Source organism: Agelaius tricolor, unplaced genomic scaffold, assembly GCF_023055355.1.
Source record: "Agelaius tricolor isolate 1412-34295 unplaced genomic scaffold, bAgeTri1.0.p SCAF_18, whole genome shotgun sequence".
Taxonomy (NCBI): Eukaryota; Metazoa; Chordata; class Aves; order Passeriformes; family Icteridae; genus Agelaius; species Agelaius tricolor.
Window position 1 is genome coordinate 4,739,938 of NW_027269278.1, and position 18,654 is coordinate 4,758,591.

The 18,654-nt window shown below is 39.9% G+C and overlaps 1 protein-coding gene across 3 annotated transcripts in view; it reads left to right on the top strand.

Annotated features, from left to right (window-relative positions):
* The window catches only part of SLIT3 (slit guidance ligand 3), a 494,398-nt gene that overhangs the window by 379,316 nt on the left and 96,428 nt on the right, over positions 1–18,654 (top strand). For all 3 annotated transcript variants that reach the window (XM_071443101.1, XM_071443102.1, XM_071443103.1), the window contains 4 exons: positions 3,155–3,298; positions 5,726–5,869; positions 10,874–11,037; positions 13,541–13,673. In XM_071443101.1, the coding sequence (XP_071299202.1) occupies positions 3,155–3,298; positions 5,726–5,869; positions 10,874–11,037; positions 13,541–13,673 (585 nt within the window). The remainder of the gene's footprint in view (positions 1–3,154; positions 3,299–5,725; positions 5,870–10,873; positions 11,038–13,540; positions 13,674–18,654) is intronic.

The window sequence follows — 18,654 nt, forward strand, 5'->3', positions numbered from 1 at the left end:
TTTTCCAGATGGGAAGGGGTGTCAGTAGCTCAGCACTGGGGAGCTGCCATGCTGACATTGCCCCAGCAGGTACAGCAGGGTGGATGCTTCTGTTAATTCTGAATAGAATCCAGCTTGCTCTTGAAGTTATGAGATCAACAGAAATAATATTATTATAAACTTCAGCCATAAAGTGAATAAAATGTGACTGAAAAGTGAGCTGTGTGAACAATGTCACCTTGATAGCTTCTTGATCTCTTCATTTCCTATTCACAGCCCCCCATAAAGCAGACCCAGGCTTTCTGAAAATTTATTTTGACCTCCTGCCCAAAATAAAAGTCTGGAAATAGGATTAAATGTTATCACCAGGGTAAATCAGGAAGTCCTTATGGAAAAAGCCTGCAGGAGTTACCAGGCTGAGGTCGGGCTGGCTCCCATTTGGGTCCTGCCAGAGGGCATAGGAGTCTCAACACTCAGTTTCTTTTCCACTGTCTTCCAGTATTTCAAGAAGAATTCCTGGTAGGAGCTCAGTGTTGCAAGAGGATGGGGCTTTTCTGTAGTGGGAGTTTGCTATAAAATTTTAGTAGGTTTTTTTCTGATAAAAAGATTCCTTGTCAAGTGTGATGATCACATATAAAAGAATCTTTTAGAGCTGGGAAGGGTGGAGTTAGAGGTCTCAGAGTTGCAGACCAGGCAAAAGGTTACAGTGCTTTCATTTTTTAAGCTTTATACCTGCTGATTATTTTTCCTGGTAACTCTTGGACTGAAAAGTATGTAATTCTTCATGTTTATTATTCTAGCTGTTCAGACTTTAGGAGGAAACTTTTTTTTTTTCCTTTTGGTGACTGAATGTTGTCATCTACCACTTTTTTTTTTTTTTTTTTTTGTTGCATTCTGATATGGGAAACTCCAACTCAGGAAGACAAATAACAAAATCCAGGTTGGCAGAACATCTGCTTTGACAATACTTCAGGCAGGATTGCAGGACTGTAACATCTTTACCTATTTATTACTGCAGAGCTTCTCCTTTCTCTGCCTTGCAACTTTGATTTCAGCATAATGTTGGACTTTCAAATCTTTTGCATGGGAAAGGTATTTATAATTGGCTTCTTCTGAGGCTGCTGGCATATTTATGGGTAATTCTGTCTTGCTGAAAAGATCAGGCATTATTAACTCAAATGAGCAGAGTTGCCTATCTGCTGAAGTCCTTTGGCAGCAATTAAAATTCAGATGTTAGCACATGTATAAAGTGCCAATTCCTTTGCAAATGGTGCCCAGCTTTTGTCTCCAATATTTGCTCTTTTCTGCCTTCAGTATCTAATAGACCATTAAAATTGCCCCCGTGTTTTAATATATGTACCTAAATATCTTTTATACGGCAAAAAGTAACTAATAAAACTTTACAACTACAACTGTAGGTCAGTTTGCAATCTGCAAAGTCTTTGTCTATTTTAGCAACTCACCCTCCCTTCCCACCACAAACATTTACTTACTTATTCTGTGCAAATATGCATCATGGCATGATCTTTACCAGGAGGGGCATCTTTGGGAGCATTTATTTATGCCAGCATTCAGAAGAGATGCTGAGCTATAAACATTTCCACTGAAGAAATAGCTGAGCCCCAAAATTAAATGCATATGTCAGAATATCCTCCCTTGACTTGCTTTGACACTGAACATAAACTCTTCATGTGAGCCTTAGCACAAAGCACTAAACTTCTGGAAAGAGAAATCTGCCTGTAAGTATTTCTAGATGTTTTTATGTTATTTTTGGCTGATTGCTGGCATGCTCCTATTCTTTCTGATCACAAGAAAGCACAAGAGGTGATGGGCCACATGCTGTAGGCCCCACTCTCTGACAGTTGTTCAGCAGACATAAACCAGTGTACTCCAGTTTCCCACATGAAACATATTTCCAAGGCTCTTTTTTTTTATTTTATTTTATTAAGTGATGACTTCTGAAAAGAGCAAGACCCACATTATTTCTATCTGAGGCCAAGCTGTCCTCTTTCCATGTCTTCTGTCAACTTTTATCCCAGTAAGGTTGCCAGCTCTTCTGAGCAGGGTAGCCCAGGTGTTAATCTGATACCTTGTCATTTGTTTTATATCACCTGGAATTGGATTTTGAAACTATTACTCATGCTGTGTCTGTACTGGGATCATTTCTGGAATAATGTGCTATTCTGCATGAGTAATGGTGTTGGAATTTAGCATCTTCTTGGGAGCAAGAATATATCTTGTACTTTCTCCTTTTTGTTGTAGATAGTAAAACAAAGACCAGTGTTTCCTGTCATAGACCTCAACAAATAGAATTATTCATCATAATCTATACAGGACATCATGGGAGATATTTGAAGGACTCAGGCTCAAAGTTTTAATGTGCTTAAGGCCTTCTATATAAATGTTTTAAATAATTAAATGCCATTTATTTTTATGCATGATGGCACTTTTATCATTCAGAAATTGTCTGTTCATGGGGGTTTTCACAAATATGAAATATTCAAAAGATTAATTTTGCATTTCAGGAGAACTTCATTTGACCTTGTAGATCAAAGTTTTCTTATATGGATCTATAAGCAAACATCTTGTGACTGTATAGGCAGAGTAAACATTTAGAAAATAATGCTGTGTATTGCAGTGGCTGTGAATTGACAATCAAGTGATACTTGTTTCATTTGAGTGATGTTTTTTTATTTAAGTGCACATACTAAAGTTGGTATCAGATACATGGTACAGTGACTAAAAGTGGTCCATATTTCAATTTGTGACACCATTTCAATGGCAGTAGCATTAACTGACTCTTGCCAGATGAGCACCCACACCCAAGCATTGTCCACAACTTCATGGACATGAATCAGATGCTGGAAACTCCCACTTACTGTTTCCAGAGACATGGATAAGAAACAACTACATGAGGTATTAAAATCTAGTAACTGCATTAATTTAAATGATCTTGATTTGGCTGAAATAATTGTGGTTCTGATGAGTGCAAGGGAGCTGTTTGTAAGAACAGCAGGAATTCCTTTGAATTTCTGGATGCTCTCCTTGCTGGATGGATAGCTCTCTCTAGACAGCCACTAAAACAAACAAATTCTTCCTATCTCCCTCCCTCCAGTGTGATATTTGGAATAAAACACTCCTGATTTTCTTACTGTCACTGGGTGTGTCCTTCCAGAAACCTGAGCAACAACAAGATCAAGGAGATCCGGGAGGGCGCGTTCGACGGCGCCGCGGGCGTGCAGGAGCTGATCCTGACGGAGAACCAGCTGGAGGCCGTGCATGGCAGGATGTTCAGGGGCCTCACGGGGCTGAAGACGCTGTAAGTGAGAGCCCTGGCTGTGCTCCTCCCTGGGCAGGGTGGGAGGGCTCAGGCTCAGCAGTGCCTGCTGCTAAAATATCTGTAATTACACAGCCAGTGCTGCTGCTCGGCCTTGAGGCTTTCAGTCTATCTCTGGTTTGAGATTTATGAGCTATTTCTGTAAAATGGACGGATTTTCACAGCACTGACATGATGGGGGAACCTGTCATGTGTCAAATTTGTGCACTTCCAGTCGTTTAATGCTTTTATTATTTTGTTATTTCCTCTGGAAACAAGATATTCAGGAACATGTTTCCTATCACTTTGTCCATCCTCCCACTGTTCCTCCACCCAAATTGGAGCTGTGCTGTAGAAAGAAAGCTCTTGACTAGGTAGGGCTGTCAAGAAATAGACTCAAGGAATCAAAATACAATTAAAATCTGCAATTTCATTAGCAAAAAAATACTACTTATGTTGGAAGCTATCATGACACAATTAGTACAGTCCTTACTCAAGTGTAAAAAGAAACTGAAGTTTCCTTTCAAGGACTTTGTTCTGTGATGACAAATACGGAACTTTTGCTGTTCCATTAACATTTTTTGTGGTTACAGCCATCTGTTCTTCAATTTAATGTATGCACTTTACTAAGGGATTTGAAAATACTGCCCATAGATATTAAATTAATTTTTATACTGTAAAGCAGCCTGTGGCAGTGCTCCTAAACAAAATTCAGCATTTTTTAATAAAAAGATGCTTAACATTCAAGCTATCCTGCTGACCTGACCTACATTTCCCCCAGCTGATAAAGCAGTCTAAATATACACAGCATGATATGAGGATTTGTGAGTCTAAGTGTTCTTTCAGGAAGGGCACACAGTGCATGGTGAACCATGATATGAAACCAAAGGGTTTGGCTTGAGGGACACATATTGCTATCCATTAATTGAATTTCTTTCAGCATTAAAATAGTAATCTTTTGCAAAGGGGCTGCATTTGTCAGGGTCATGGTCCAGCTTTTAAAAGGCTGTATGTTCCTGCAATGCAAGAAATCACTGTGCAGGATATATTGGCATTCAGATTATCCCATCCTGCACTTCTGCTGCCTGATACATTCCATACAGGGCAGGAGAAAGGTTTCCTGCTGCTGCTAAGGGCCTTATTCTCCCATTTACTGCTTGTTCATTTTAGAGCTGGTGCTCCTGACCTGGCAAAGGTGTTTCTCTGTGCCCTGTGGGTCTCTCCTGACACAGTTTCACCCCAGCTGCAGTCCCAAAATGACAGAGACCGTGATGCCCCTGCTGGTAACTGCACAGAGAGCAGTGATGCAAAAGCAGGGCAGTGTTCAAACAGGCAATGGCTGTGATGATGCTGTCAGTGTTTTCCCAGCCACATCTAAACTCTCTCTGGTGATTTTCAGGTAGCATTGATGTAGCATTTCAATGCCCAGCTGGCTGATACCAATCTGAGATTTAAATTCAAGCTCCTGAGGGAGTCTGAATTTCTCTTGTTCACTGCATGAGTTGGATAGCCAGGGGTTGGATACCCAGGGGTTAACCCTCCTCAGTTTGGAGCAACAATTCACTGCAACAGCAGCAGGAGCTGCGTGCATGCTGTGGGGCTTTGGCAGTGTGCTTTTATTACTGAGTGATTTTTCACCTAAGTAGGAATATCACAACAGTGCAGTGATGTTTACAGACCCAGATATTGATTGGCTTGCAGTGTAACAAATACACATGAGCCTTTTTTGCACTGGAGTGAAACAAGACACTCCAGTCTTTCAGATTAATTGGTCTTTATTGTTGAGTTCATTGTTACCATAACAACTCAGAGATGCATCTTCCAAAACACAGCACTGATTCATCTGATACAAGCACCAAGCAAAGACCATTTTATAGAATGATTACTGGGTTTTGTCTTCAAAATTAATGATGATAATGACATTCCAGAGCTTGTGCCAGGTCTGGAAATCTTTCCTACAATATTCCTTGATTTTTGATGAGGATTCTGTTTTCTTCTATACTTTTGCAGTGTGGAATACAAAAAACATCCAGGACAGGAGCAGAAGTAATGCAGCCAGTATTGTTATTGTCACACACTTCTGGCAGTCTTTCTCAAATGATCTCTGAAATACATCTCAGCCTATTCTCAGATATTTATTAAATTGAGCCTTTAGTTTTTATTTCAGGTTTGTCACTAGTAATAATTTTAATTGCATATTGCTTTCAGATGTGCAGCTCCCATCAGCCTCTAACGTTGAGTGGAAGAGATGCATTTTAAATTCACAAGACCATGTTTATGTGAATCTCACCCTCCTCTAGCTGTGTTCTACTTCAGCAATCAATAAAACCAGAATGATTTCCAAAGCATCTCTTGATGCCCTTGGTAAAGCACCTCCCATCCTGAATTATTATCCAGTGGTTCCTAATTCCCTGTTTTTAATCCTTGTAGGATGCTGAGGAGCAACTCCATCAGCTGTATCAACAACGACACCTTTGCTGGCCTGAGCTCAGTGAGGCTCCTGTCTCTGTATGACAATCACATCAGCACCATCACCCCTGGAGCCTTCAGCACTCTGGTCTCTCTGTCCACAATGTAAGTGATTTTTTGTGGGATGAACATGGCATGGTGAGGTTCTTCTATGCTTTCCTTTCAAAAAAGACAATATTTCAGTTTATATGGAAAACATTATCTAGGGAAAGAAAACTCCATCCTACTGAAATCACAGGTTTGGAGGATGCAAGGTGTGATTATTTTTTTTTTTAATTGAATAGTTTCAGCTGGAGTGGCTGAAAACACTTGGAGGTTGCCAGCCTCAGGCAGGATGACTTTGTTTTGCTGTGTCATGGCCCAGTGCAATGTGCAGGAGAAGGTCATGTAAAACAATTTCTGCAGATTCAAGGAGTGTAGCTTAACACACACTCAGCTCCCTGATTTTGTAAGAACAGCTTTCTTGGATTTCAGTTACATTAGTTAAACATCAGAAGTCTACTAGCTGATTCTTTAGATTTTCAGAGCATCTGAAGAAGACAAAATAGTCAAGTCTTACTGAATGTGAATTTGAAAATCCCAGCCTAAGCTTTATTTTAATTCTCTTACACTTCTCAGTCATTCTTTGAAATATTTCTCATGCTTCTTAAGTACTTTAAAATGCTTTTCTAGTGTGTCCATTTTAATAAAGTACAGACTGATAAATATGGAAAGAAACTCTGCCTTTTCTTTCCAACTGTGAGAGGGGACCCTGGTGTTGCTGTTAATGGAAATTGTCTGTCCTGAAAATACAGCCTAATTGTCCAGTCAAAATAAACTCTCAATCCTATTGCATTTCAGGATTGGAAAACATTCTTCATCATGTTTGGGCAAAGAAGGAGGTGTTGAATCTCAGCTGTTTTGTTGCTGACACTTTCCCTTTGCTGTGGCAACTTTTCACCAACAAATCAGTTATCATTTTGGCATTAGCTCCATGCAGCATAAGGAACACAGAATTTTCTTTCCTTTTACATGTGTAGTCCCAAGAATCTCCTCAAAATTGATGGACAAAGAGAAAAACACAAGCAGATTATTTTTATTGACTGTTTTCAAGTCTCTGGTCAAAGCAAGTGGCACTTGCTGAAAGCTGTTGTTGTCCCTGTGCTGCAGGCAGTGCCTGCTGCTCCTCTGCTCTCTCTGTGCTTCCCTCCGTGGCTCCCTTTGGACAGGGATTCTCTGAATCAGTCTGTGAAGCCCCTACCTTCCTTTCATAGAATTGTCCTTGTCATATTTTGTTAGAAAATAGCACATTTTCTTTTTTCATCTGTGGGAAAAGATTGTTGCACTTTCTAGCAAGAGCAATTAAAGCTGCTGCTAATTGGAATGCATGTCTTTGGCACTGATTTATAATCCTGTTGGTTCCTAGCTGTGTATTGGTGGAAGAGTTTGTTTTTTGACACATTTCCATTCTGTGTTTGATCTAGAGGCAGAAAAGGTGTGGGTTTGACTTCTTTAGACCCTGGGTTGAGCCATGGTGATTTTTGCCATACAAATGCAGAATTCAGCTTTGTGCATTTCATGGCAGCACTCTGCTGTAGGTGGATTTACTGGATGACAAACACCACTGAAGTTGGATGGTGTGACTGTTTTCCCTGCTGAGCCCACACTTTGGGAGCTAATGGGGTACTGTAGTGCCTTACTTTCACATCTATCAATGGGAGACAAAAATTCATGCAATGTTCCATTTCCATTTTTATATTGGCATATTTGCAGCACTAAAGAACATTGTTCCTTTTGTTCTTACCCTTTGTGAGTCAGTCTCGTTGATATTCTCAAAACATGGACAGCTCTGAAAATAATACCCTGTCTAATGATTTTCAATAGAGAAATAACTCCTATTTGGTAGAAAAAATTGCAATTTTTATTTTGTTGTTGGTCAAACTAGGCACTGTGGTATCTTAATTTGAAGTGCCCTAGCAGTTCTTCACACAGAAAATTCAGTCATGTCTTTTAGTCCTTGCACAGTCAAGGGAGATATTTGCAAGCAGAACTGCTTTTCCATGGATTTTTATTAAAATAACTGCATGACTGCATAATGCCAGAATTACATAAAACTATTCTTGTATAAACTTAACCTGAATTCCAGAATATATTTTCAATCTAATTTCAAAAACATCCAGATGTGTTCCAGCATGTTTTTCTAACAGGTCACTGGAATCCATTTAAATAGTTAATATTCTATGACTTCTTTGTAATTTTGAAGAGGCACTTGCAGTAGGATATACATATTTCATTTCTCAAGACTTCTAGTTCCCCTTGATTTTTAAAATATGTCTATGTCCTTGAGTAAACACTTCTGAATTTCATGTTAGTACAAAATCTCTGCTAAAAGTTTGATTGCTGTGTTTCTGTCTGAGTGGGTAAATCACTATTGTATGTGTGGGAACTCTGATTATTACTGATGAGTTTTCACATCAATTTTTCTGCCCAACATTACTGTTTCTGATTTGAGAACTCCACTTGAATAGTCAGTTTCCTCAGTAAAGCTTTGACATACAATTAGCCTTTCCAGACTTTCAATTCCATTTCAAGTCAAGTAGGAAATCTCTTTATCCATGTGATAGTTTAAGGAGGGACTTCATCTTGCATTTCTATCAAAAGTTGCATCACAGCCTTGCCATGGAAAGAGCATGTATGTGGGGACATGTGTGAATTAAAGCTAAAAATTAAATTAGCTGCATTAAAGCTAAAAATCCCTGCTCTGCAGTTGGAAAAGGATAAAAATCTAAAAGTTGCTAAGGTGGCAGAAGATCATGTGGAATTACTGACAAGATAAATTTGTTCTTTTTCTGCCTGGAGTAATTTGAATTTCTAAATGGGAGATTTGTTTATTTGTTAATTTTATCTGTAACAACCTATTTCTTTCTTACTTCCCAAGAAAAAGCATAATCCAACTTCTAAACTAAAAGAGTCCAAAAATTTTACATTGTACATTAACCTGTGTTTGCCAAGAAGAAAAGGAGGCTTTGTGGATAGTTACATTAAGTCAAAACAATCTCTCCTCTAGACAGGGATAATTACTATTTTTTGATATGGAGCATTTTGTAGATGGAAAGTTTGTGAAAGTTTTTGAAGAGTCTTGGTAAGATGCTCTCTAGATGTGCAAAATATCCTTTACCCTCAGAGCTGCTGGTTTTCCAGAACCCTGATTATACACACCTGCTGTTTGTTCCCAGTGGCAGATTATTCAGTTCTGAGGATTTGTGTGATGGAAGCAGCTCTGTGAACATGATCTCACTCTCTCCCACCAGTGGAACAAATGGCCTTTGAAGCACTGCCTCTCTCAGTGGTTCAGACATTTGGTTCAGGCACTCTGCTCATGCCAAAGTCTATCAGGGTGGAAAATATACAAAGCATCCTGCATGTGGTCCCATTATGGATTAAAGAAAATGGAAAACAATTCAGAAGGAGAGCAGCTAGAATTAGAGTGTTGCTTTCAGTGCTTTTTTGCACCTTCTGTATGAAAGCTCTTGTGTAACCTGTTGGGTTTCTCACCTTTCTGCAGCATTTGAGTCCAAGTGTGAAGCAGGTGGAGTGTTTTTATAACATTATGCTGAGTTTTCTGCTCTCCCCAGTTCTCCTTTCTCCACAAGGTCCATAAGCCTGTGTTAAATCCATATGGGATTAACCCCAGAGCTCCAGGGCAGAGCAGTGATTGAAGTAGGCTGTGCTGCAGTGCTGAGAGCAGCTGTAAATCATATTGTGGCTGTGTGATTTTGGCCTAGAACCTACAGAATTTAGGAGTTGCTTTGGGTTTGCTTTCTAACTGCCCCACCTCAATTGTACCACATGTTTTTGTCTTCAGTACTATTGTTTTCTGAAGGAATTGTTTAGCTGAAGTCCTAATGTGATTTTGACTGCATATTTAGGTTTGTGAAAGCATCTTGTAAGTGAAGACTTAAAAACTACTTCAGCTACTACACCTGCAGTTGAAGTGCCTGTTTCTTGCCTTCAAATTTTGTGTCTTAAAAGATATGCTATGATTTAAAGAAATTTCATTATCATATTTCTTTCTGTGCTACCAAAATAGTAACTCTTGGGCACATTCATACATGATGTGAATATTCCATCAATATTGGGTTAGAGACTTCATTTTGCATGCACAGGCCCTGACAGCTCATTCTTCTTTGTGACTGAGGCTGTTGGTGCTCCCTCTCTCTGTACACAGCATAAACAGCTCTCCCTTTTTACCAGGGAGCTCAGCCTCTTTCCTTCAGCTGAACTTGAGTTAGGAAGGAGCTGCTGAGCCAGGCTCTGTTCAGGCTCCATCCCTCTCTTGGAGGTGTCAGATGCTGCTTTGGGGGCTGCACACCACAGCACCATGCCTGGGCTGCAGCTCTGGATGGAAGATAGTTCAGGAGCTGGAGCAAGATTTGAAGCAGACCCCACAAAGTTTACAAGGCAGCAGAACAGATGCTTTTCACCACAGGTACCCAGACCTGAGAAATCTTCATAAGTGGCTCAAGATGACAGTGCTGCTTTTATCTGTATATATGTATATATGTATATTTTTATATATGTATATATGTATGTATACAAATATATATATATATATATATATATATATATATATATATATATATGTACATGTATAGCACTTTCCTTGCTGTTTCAGTAGGAACCCCAAATTCACTTGCCAGTGGCTCCCTCCTGGCTCTGGTTTGTGTGGGACAGAGGGGAGTGAGTGCTGGGGCAGGTACATGGTCATGGTGAAGATCATGCATGCACACATGGGTGCAGTTTGTGAGGTGAGTTTAGATTTGGGTGTGAGCTGTAGCTTGGGTTGAATTCCACAATAAACCCAGCCCTGGTAGTGATGTAAGTACGTTTAAATAATAATTTTAAGCACTTTGGTTTATAAACATATGTTTATATATGCATAAATATATATATTTTAATTATAATCCCTAATATAAAACCAGCATGGAACTTTCCAGATCTGCAGGATGGAGGAGGGATCTCACAAGAACACAGGAAAGAGCCTGGACTGGGAGCCCCTCATCTTTCTGTGGTTATTTCAGTATTTCTGTACGTTCATGTGTAATGGAATCATGTTTTGTTCCCTTTCAGTAATTTGCTGGCTAATTCCTTTAATTGTAACTGCCATTTGGCCTGGCTGGGGAAATGGCTGAGGAAGAAGAGAATTGTCAGTGGAAATCCACGCTGCTTGAAGCCCTTTTTCTTGAAGGATATTCCAATCCAAGATGTAGATGTCCAGGACTTCACCTGTGATGGTAAGAAAGTCCAGTTTGTTTTGGCACTTGTGTTAGTGTTGAGAAGGCTCCTCCCTACCAAGCAGTGCTGCACAGGAAGCATTTTGATTTGAAGGTGGAAAAGGCAACTACCTAGAGCTGAAGATCACTGTTCTCTATCAGTGATATATTTTTATTCTTGATTTCCTCTTTCTGAATTTCTGCTATCTACACCTAAATTTAATAATTATATTAATTTATTGTAGACAAGTGCCCTGCTTTGTCTAATCCTGGTGTAATCCTGGGCCTTCCTTACTCTTAGTTAACACCCTGAAACCAGTGGGAGTCTTGGCTTGCTTGGAAAGTCTCTTAGATTTGGATACTGTTCAAGGTCACCAGTAAAAGGTGCATACAGGGAAATAAAAAAGAACCTTAGACATTATTTGAAATGACTCAGTGATGCTTCATGCTTCGTTGGGTCTATGTGGGTTTAAAAGAAAATACTCTGAGATTTCTTTCATTCTCCAGGTAATTTTTGTCTTCTGGTCAAGCAGACTTTAGAGAAACTAGTCAGGAGAATGTTGCTTGATGAATGCCCTGGTAACTTGACTTGCAGCTTGTTGAGACCAGAGAGGCTGGAGGTGCAGTTAGTCATACCTCTAAAGAGACAATAAGAGTGATAGAAGTTCCCTACTTAGAGTAAAAATTAATTCCTGTCCTAGTCAAGCAATCTGGCAACAGGCCCAGGTTCTTGAGCTCAGAGCTCAAGAGACCCAATTTTAGTCATAAAAGAATAATTCACTTTTAATTTGAGAGGAAAAAGCCCCAAAACCAACCAGAATCCTGGTCCACAGACTGACATTCCACACTTGGGAGAAAAGAAGAATCCTGGTGCACGAAATGTCATTCCACAGTTGGGAGCTTTCTCTGTCAGGCAGTAACTTGGAATTGAGGCAAATGGAAAGTAGGTGGTGGCAGGGTGTGAAACACAGGGGAAAATTAAATATGCTGAAAAAACATGCTCTTTCTGCAGGTTTATGAAGGACTTTGAATTTTGTTTCCAGTCATTAAACTCAGTGGGGAAGAAAAGAAAAAAAAAAATCTTCTCTGTTCTTCTGTAGTCTGGTGGTGCCTCCCCAGCCCTCTGAATGCAAATGATTCCTACCCATACAGTCAGGGGTAATCCTGTTATCTTCTACCAGGACTTCCAGTCTTTTTCTTTAATCTCAATGCTCATGGGTGCTTCCAGCAGAGAGAAGAAAGAACCAGATCTGTCTCAATTAGTCCTTGCATCAGTTAGGAGGAAAGAGCAGCCTGGGAGCTCTGGGTCTCAGCTCAGGCTGCCTGTGCTCACACACAGTTTTGTGCTTCCCCTCCCTGTCATCCCCAGAATGTGCCAGAAGTGTTTCCTTTCACATCCATGTGATCCTGCAGCAGGCATGTGCCTTATGTTTTGCAAAGCCTGTTGCTTTTGGGGAAAATCCATGCTTTAATGTTCTGAGCTTCAAAGCGTTGCTTTCTACTGCAGAAACCCTATTGTTCTTCAATTACAAGATTTAATCTGCTGTTTATGGACCTTTGAAACCATTTTTGGAGAAAGTTGATATTTTTAAGTGTGCACAGATGGATTGCCAGCAGTTGAAAGTGTGCTGCTTCAGTTTGTTGTTTGCCTGGTTATCGTTGTTGAAAACAATGAGGCTTTACAATTCAGATCATAAACAAAGTGCCAGGCTGCCTTTGAAAAGTAAAAAATAAACATCTAAAAGCTGAAGACCTTTTAAAAAAGTCTTCCAAAAGGAGAGTAGATAGTGAATATTATCTCTCTAGATTAATTTAAGGGCAAAGTGCTGGTCAAGCTCTCCATTTCAGCTGCTGGGGGGAGGACTTGGGATTCATACATTGGATTGCACTATAATTTGCAGGATTACAAAGTAGATTCTCCTTAGGAAAAAAATATTTTAAAAATATTAAATAATATTTAAAAAATATTAAATAATATTTTAAAATATTTCTATTCAGTTTATGATCTGTTTATGTTGCCTAAAGAGCTTGCATGAGGGGAGGGTGATCCAAAGCACTGGATCTAGTGTAAAATGAAAAGTAAAAAATAAAACATCTAAAAGCTGAATTGTAAAAAAGTCTTCCAAAAGGAGAGTAGATAGTGAATATTATCTCTCTAGATTAATTTAAGGGCAATGTGCTGGTCAAGCTCTCCATTTCAGCTGCTGGGGGGAGGACTTGGGATTCATACATTGGATTGCACTATCATTTGCAGAATTACAAAGTAGCTTCTCCTTAGGAAAAAAAATATATATATTAAATAATATTTTAAAATATGTCTATTCAGTTTATGATCTGTTTATGTTTCCTAAAGAGCTTGCATGAGGGCAGGGTGATGCAAAGAGTTGGATCTCGTGTGAAATGCTGTGATGGCTACCCTGGATTCAGGCTGCCCCTCCCTGGTCCTTGTCACCAGGTACCCTCAGAGTGGGGGCCTTGGGCTGCAGTGCTGATTTCCTCACACCCTGCCTCTGTCCCTGTGCAGGTAATGATGAGAGCAGCTGCCTGCTTTCCCCTCCTTGTCCTTCCCAGTGCACCTGCGTGGACTCCGTGGTTCGCTGCAGCAACAAAGGGCTGCGGATGCTGCCCAAGGGGATTCCCAAGGATGTGACTGAGCTGTAAGTTACCTTTTCCTACCCCCTCTCTCGAGAAGTTCATCAAACTGCATCCTAGTGAGGCTTTGTGGGTCCCTGGGGGGTTTGCCTTTGACTTTAGTCATCTGTGCTCTGGTGCTCCCCGTATGTTCTGACCATTATTCTTATTTGTCCCTTGACTGAATAAATCGCTTTGTGACGGGAACAGAGTTTATCTGTCCTTGTACCCATTAATTCTGGGTGTAGGAACAAATGCATTTATTAGAATCAAATAATCCTGTAGTGCTTCTGTGAGAGCCCAAGCTCGCAACAGGCAGTTTGAAGGGATGATGAAAATACGTTCCTGAGTTACGCAGCTGTGAGCTAATTATCCTCTGAGGAGATTAAAAAAAGGGAAAAAAAGGAAGCTGGTGGTGGAAACAAGGAATTCTTTTCTCCAAACCTCATGAAATGGCTAAAATAACAGATAATTAGATTATATTGCAAAGTAAATTCATCCTAGTTTAGAACCATCTTTCTAGTTGTCTTTTCATCCACGCTTCAGTAGGAATTTATAGTGGATTTTCTTTCCATGGAAAGAAAATATCCTGGTGGAACTGCTTGGCTTAAGCAGTTGGCAGTAGAAATACTGAGCTTTTCCCCTTTAGGCCCTTATTCAAATCTATCCCAGGTGAGTCATTACTGAAACTTGTTACAATCTCATCAACATTTCTATGTGAAAATAATTGCTTGAGTTGGTTGGTATGTTTGATGGATTTTATAATGAACTAAAATCTGGTTGTGCTATTTTCTAGTACCTACTATTATTTTTACTCCCTTCACGGGGGGAGAATGGGGCTCACACTGGTTTTACCAGTGCTGTGGACAAATACAAGGCTTTGGGGGTGAATGAGGGTACTGGAAGTGCCTGGGGTAACTCAACATGGAAACTTTGCATTAATGAATGCATCCTTGCAGCACTGTTGACCAGGGCGTGGTTAATGGTGAATTGAATTGAACTGAAAGGCAATTCCTGGCCTGGATTCCTTTATATATTGCCATCAGTGTTAAGAAGTCTGCAAGATCATCTCTGCTCTGCTTTTGTTCAGGTTTCATTGCATTCAAATGTAACTTGCCAGCAGTAAGGTATCACAGATGTTACTTTGATTTCCACTGCCACACTGAGGAATTTTTATGTTTAAATTTTGCATATTGAGTTCTGCTGATACTATCTGATACCCTGATGACATAGCTTTCACAAAAAGAGTAAATTTAATCTCACATTCTTAAAAACTGCTATATTTCTTAACCATTTCTTGGCAAATGAGGCGATAGCCTGGAAGTGAGCAGTCTGAGTTCATAGGAGTTTACGTGACTGTCTTCTTCAGTAGGAGCCTCTTGGCTGTGCAAAGCTCTAGTTCAGCTTTCTGCTTTCCATCCAAAATGTGTCAGCAGAACACAGACAGCCATGGACTGCCTAGCTCTGAATATTTCATATTCTGCAAATATAACCTTTGAATCTGTCCCAGCTGTCTCAAAATTCAATCCTGATCTCATTCTTCTCTCAACTAACATAAACTGAGCTCCTTATTTGTTTCTAAACCAAAAGATGGGTTGCAGGTACTGAGGCATGAAATTTCATGTGTTTGTGGAAACTGTGACAAGAATGAAGTAAGTAAATAAAAAATAATCAATCTTGCTTGCCTTTTTTCTGCTTCCAGATTGAGACAGAGATATTGCCCATAACCTGCTGCATCATGCAGGTTACAGGTTACCAGTGTGAAGTTACACATTTTTTATTGTTCTGTGTTTGAGAATTCCCATTGTTGCTGTGATAAGCAGCATCTCCAGTGGGACCCAGCCTCTTGTGTCATCTTGAGGACAGCTGGAACCTGGCAGAGGGAACCCAAAAGCTTCCTGGGCACAGGGTGGAAGAGATTTACCTTGTTCAGTTGCCCAAGGCCAGAGTCTCAGGTGCCAAGGAGGTGCCAAGGACATGCAGGACTCCTGTCCCTGTGTCCCACAGCTCCCTCCCTGCAGAGGGCCTGAGCAGGGACAGGAGGCACAGGAGCATTTCAGTGCAGTTTTTATGAATGCACCAGTCTGACATTTATAACCTTCCATTGCTGATGTATTCATCTGCCAGCCACATTGGTTGCAGAGCTTTTTATTAAACTGCAGTGCTTTTGTGCAACATGGTTTAAGAAAAAGAGCTGTCAGGTGTCTGCCTAAACCGCTCTCTTGTGGCTGAATGTAGCCTTCTCATAAATTTCTTTAAATTCTCTTAGAGGTCTTAAAATAGTCTTAAAGGGGGAATCCTTTCCTTGTAACAGGTATTAAATAGTACTGTGCAAACATAAGCATACCTCTTGCACAGGCACACAGGGGAAATGTTGCCCTTTCTGGGTCCAATTTCACTGTACACTCAGCAGAGAAGATCCCCAGCTAAGTTTTATTGCAGGGTGGACAGGAGACGCAGGCTCACTCCTTTCAGTGCTCATTCTGAGTTTCTGTTCCAATGTATATTTAGACAAGACATGTGAAAACCATTATCTCCTTCACATTTAGAGCTTGGAATGATAGGAGACATCCCTGTGTTTGGTTTGTGCCACCCCTGGGAGCAGGGATTACCTTGGCAGGGAAGGCTTCCATCTAGAACACAGTTGAAAAGATCACTCAGTGCTTTTTAGAGGAATGATGATGCAAGAAACTTCTATTTCCCAGCTTTTCCTTCAGAAAACCCTGTCATCATGGGCAAGCTCCCTTCCAGCTTCTTGGGAATAGGAAAATATTATGTTGTTTCTTGCAAATTCCTTCACTGTATATTCCTCCACTGTATATTTACATACTGCCTACATTTTTTCCCACTGTTTGTTTGCCCTGAAGAGAAACCTTGGGTTTTTTTGAGCATATTCAGTTTTCTGCTCCAGATGTTCAGAAGTAAAATGTTCATGCAATGAGCTAGTTTGGAACTCAGCCTTGCTGCTGCTTAGTGTTTCAGGCTTTCCTTTAATTCTGCTTTTTTCCCCTAAATCTGTTTGAACTTAGTTTCCCATGCTCTTTCTCCTTTTATGTATTACCTCAGTGTGTGAACACTAGATTTTTTTCCTTTTATTCACAAAAGTATAGTCTATTTCTAATAAAGTCTTATCTGACAGCATCCAGCTGCTTTTATGGACCTACAGCAAATAACATTTTGCACTGGGGAAAATCATTGGAGGCAATTATGTGGACGGTGTGCACAAGCTGTAGCATAATGAGTGTGGTGTGTTTTAGAATAAATATGTACCAATCATGTCATCTCTAGACTCCAAATGTTGTCATGACACTGAGCTATAGGATAGCACTGGTGGGATTGTTAGAAAAACCTGCACTCATACATCACTGTTAGGGATTATTTTCCCTTCCATTTATATCAATGCAGGCTAATATTTGCATTACTTTTGCCATTTCTCTTTCTCTCCTCACAAACCTTCTCTCTCCTCTTGCTGTTCCCTGTTCTGCCTGGTAGGTTCATGTTATCAGTTATCATATTTACTTGGAGGTATTTACCACCAATCCCAACCTTTTTTTCCAGCTTCCAAGGCACTTGTGATTTCCTTTGACTTGTGACTAAAGCCAGGGGCTTTTACCTGGGCTGTGCTGATCGATGCCTCAAATATGCCCACAGCAGTTTGGATAGCTGTGGAATATTCTAACAGTTTAGCAACACTTTCAGCTTGATCAAAGGGGAACTCTGGAGTGAGATATTTGATGAAAATCATCTCCTTGCAAATGCAAATTCTCTTGCTTGTCTGGCAATTCACACTGTTTTACACAATGACCCCCAGCACAGGCATCAGGGGCTTTGCCTTTGATAATTAAGGAGAGAAACAATAAGGTTTATGTGGTCCTGCTCATTTTCTGCAGAGGGGGATTCTGCCATGGAGAGAAAGGAGGAGAGTTCTGTGGAGGATATTTTAGTTACAGATGTGTGGTGGGTTCATGTTGGTTAATCACTAGTGCACTTGCTTATTTTCTGCTGTGAGGTAGGATTAGGAGAAAGGCAAAGCAGGCTCAAAGCTTTAAAAGGGTATAAAGAGAAATTTATTAACAGTAACTAAAAGAAAAAGTAATAAGAATCAAAACAAAACCTTCAGAACACTTTTCCTCTCCCTACAACCTTTTCTTTCCCAATGACAATGTAAAGAAACAAAATGTAAAATTTCAGTCTATTTACTACCTCTAGAATAGTCTTTCTTCAGTTTCCTTCTATTTCCTCATGAAATAGAGGAATTAATCTGCATTTCAAACCTGATAGTTTAGAATGAGTAAATAATATCAATATTATCAAATAACATGTTCAGTGACTGGTAAAGTTTGGGTCCATATCAGAAAGGGGACATTAGCACTTGCAGAGACTAAAGTTTAACTTTCTCTCAAACACAGCCATGTTTGTGTGTCAGACATGAAGGTTGTGCTCTGATGTACAAATACAGCAAAACCCAGAGTCCAAATTTGCCAAAGTTTATGATAGTCCAAGATCCATATTTGAACCTAGATCCACACTTAATTTTTGTTTCCTCTCAAAAAACTCTAATTGAAGCTCTTAAAAATCTTGTTTGTGGATGTTTCATCTTTCCCAGTCCAATTCTTTTTTAGACCACCATCATTAGGAAATGAAATTTGACTGAAAATTTTAGGATAGTGGGTATGGACATGAATATTTTTGGAGTGTAACTTAATTTTAGAGCTACATAAAATTGCCAAGTATCTTGGGTTTTGTAATGTAACATTCTTTGTGGAATATTGAAAGGAAAGGTTTTGTGCCTTTTCAATTACTGCCTGAGAACTGATTTCTCTCTCCAGTTTCTCCTCTTAGCATGGATTGCCACTGCAAGTTTGACTTCATGGCTGAATAGACGCCTCAGTTCAAAAAGGATTCCAAGTGATTCAAGTTGTTACACGATGCTCTGGCACCTTGGGCTGGTTGTATCACCTCCAACCCAAGTGGTTTCAGTACAAAAATAGACAAGTTGGAAAAAAG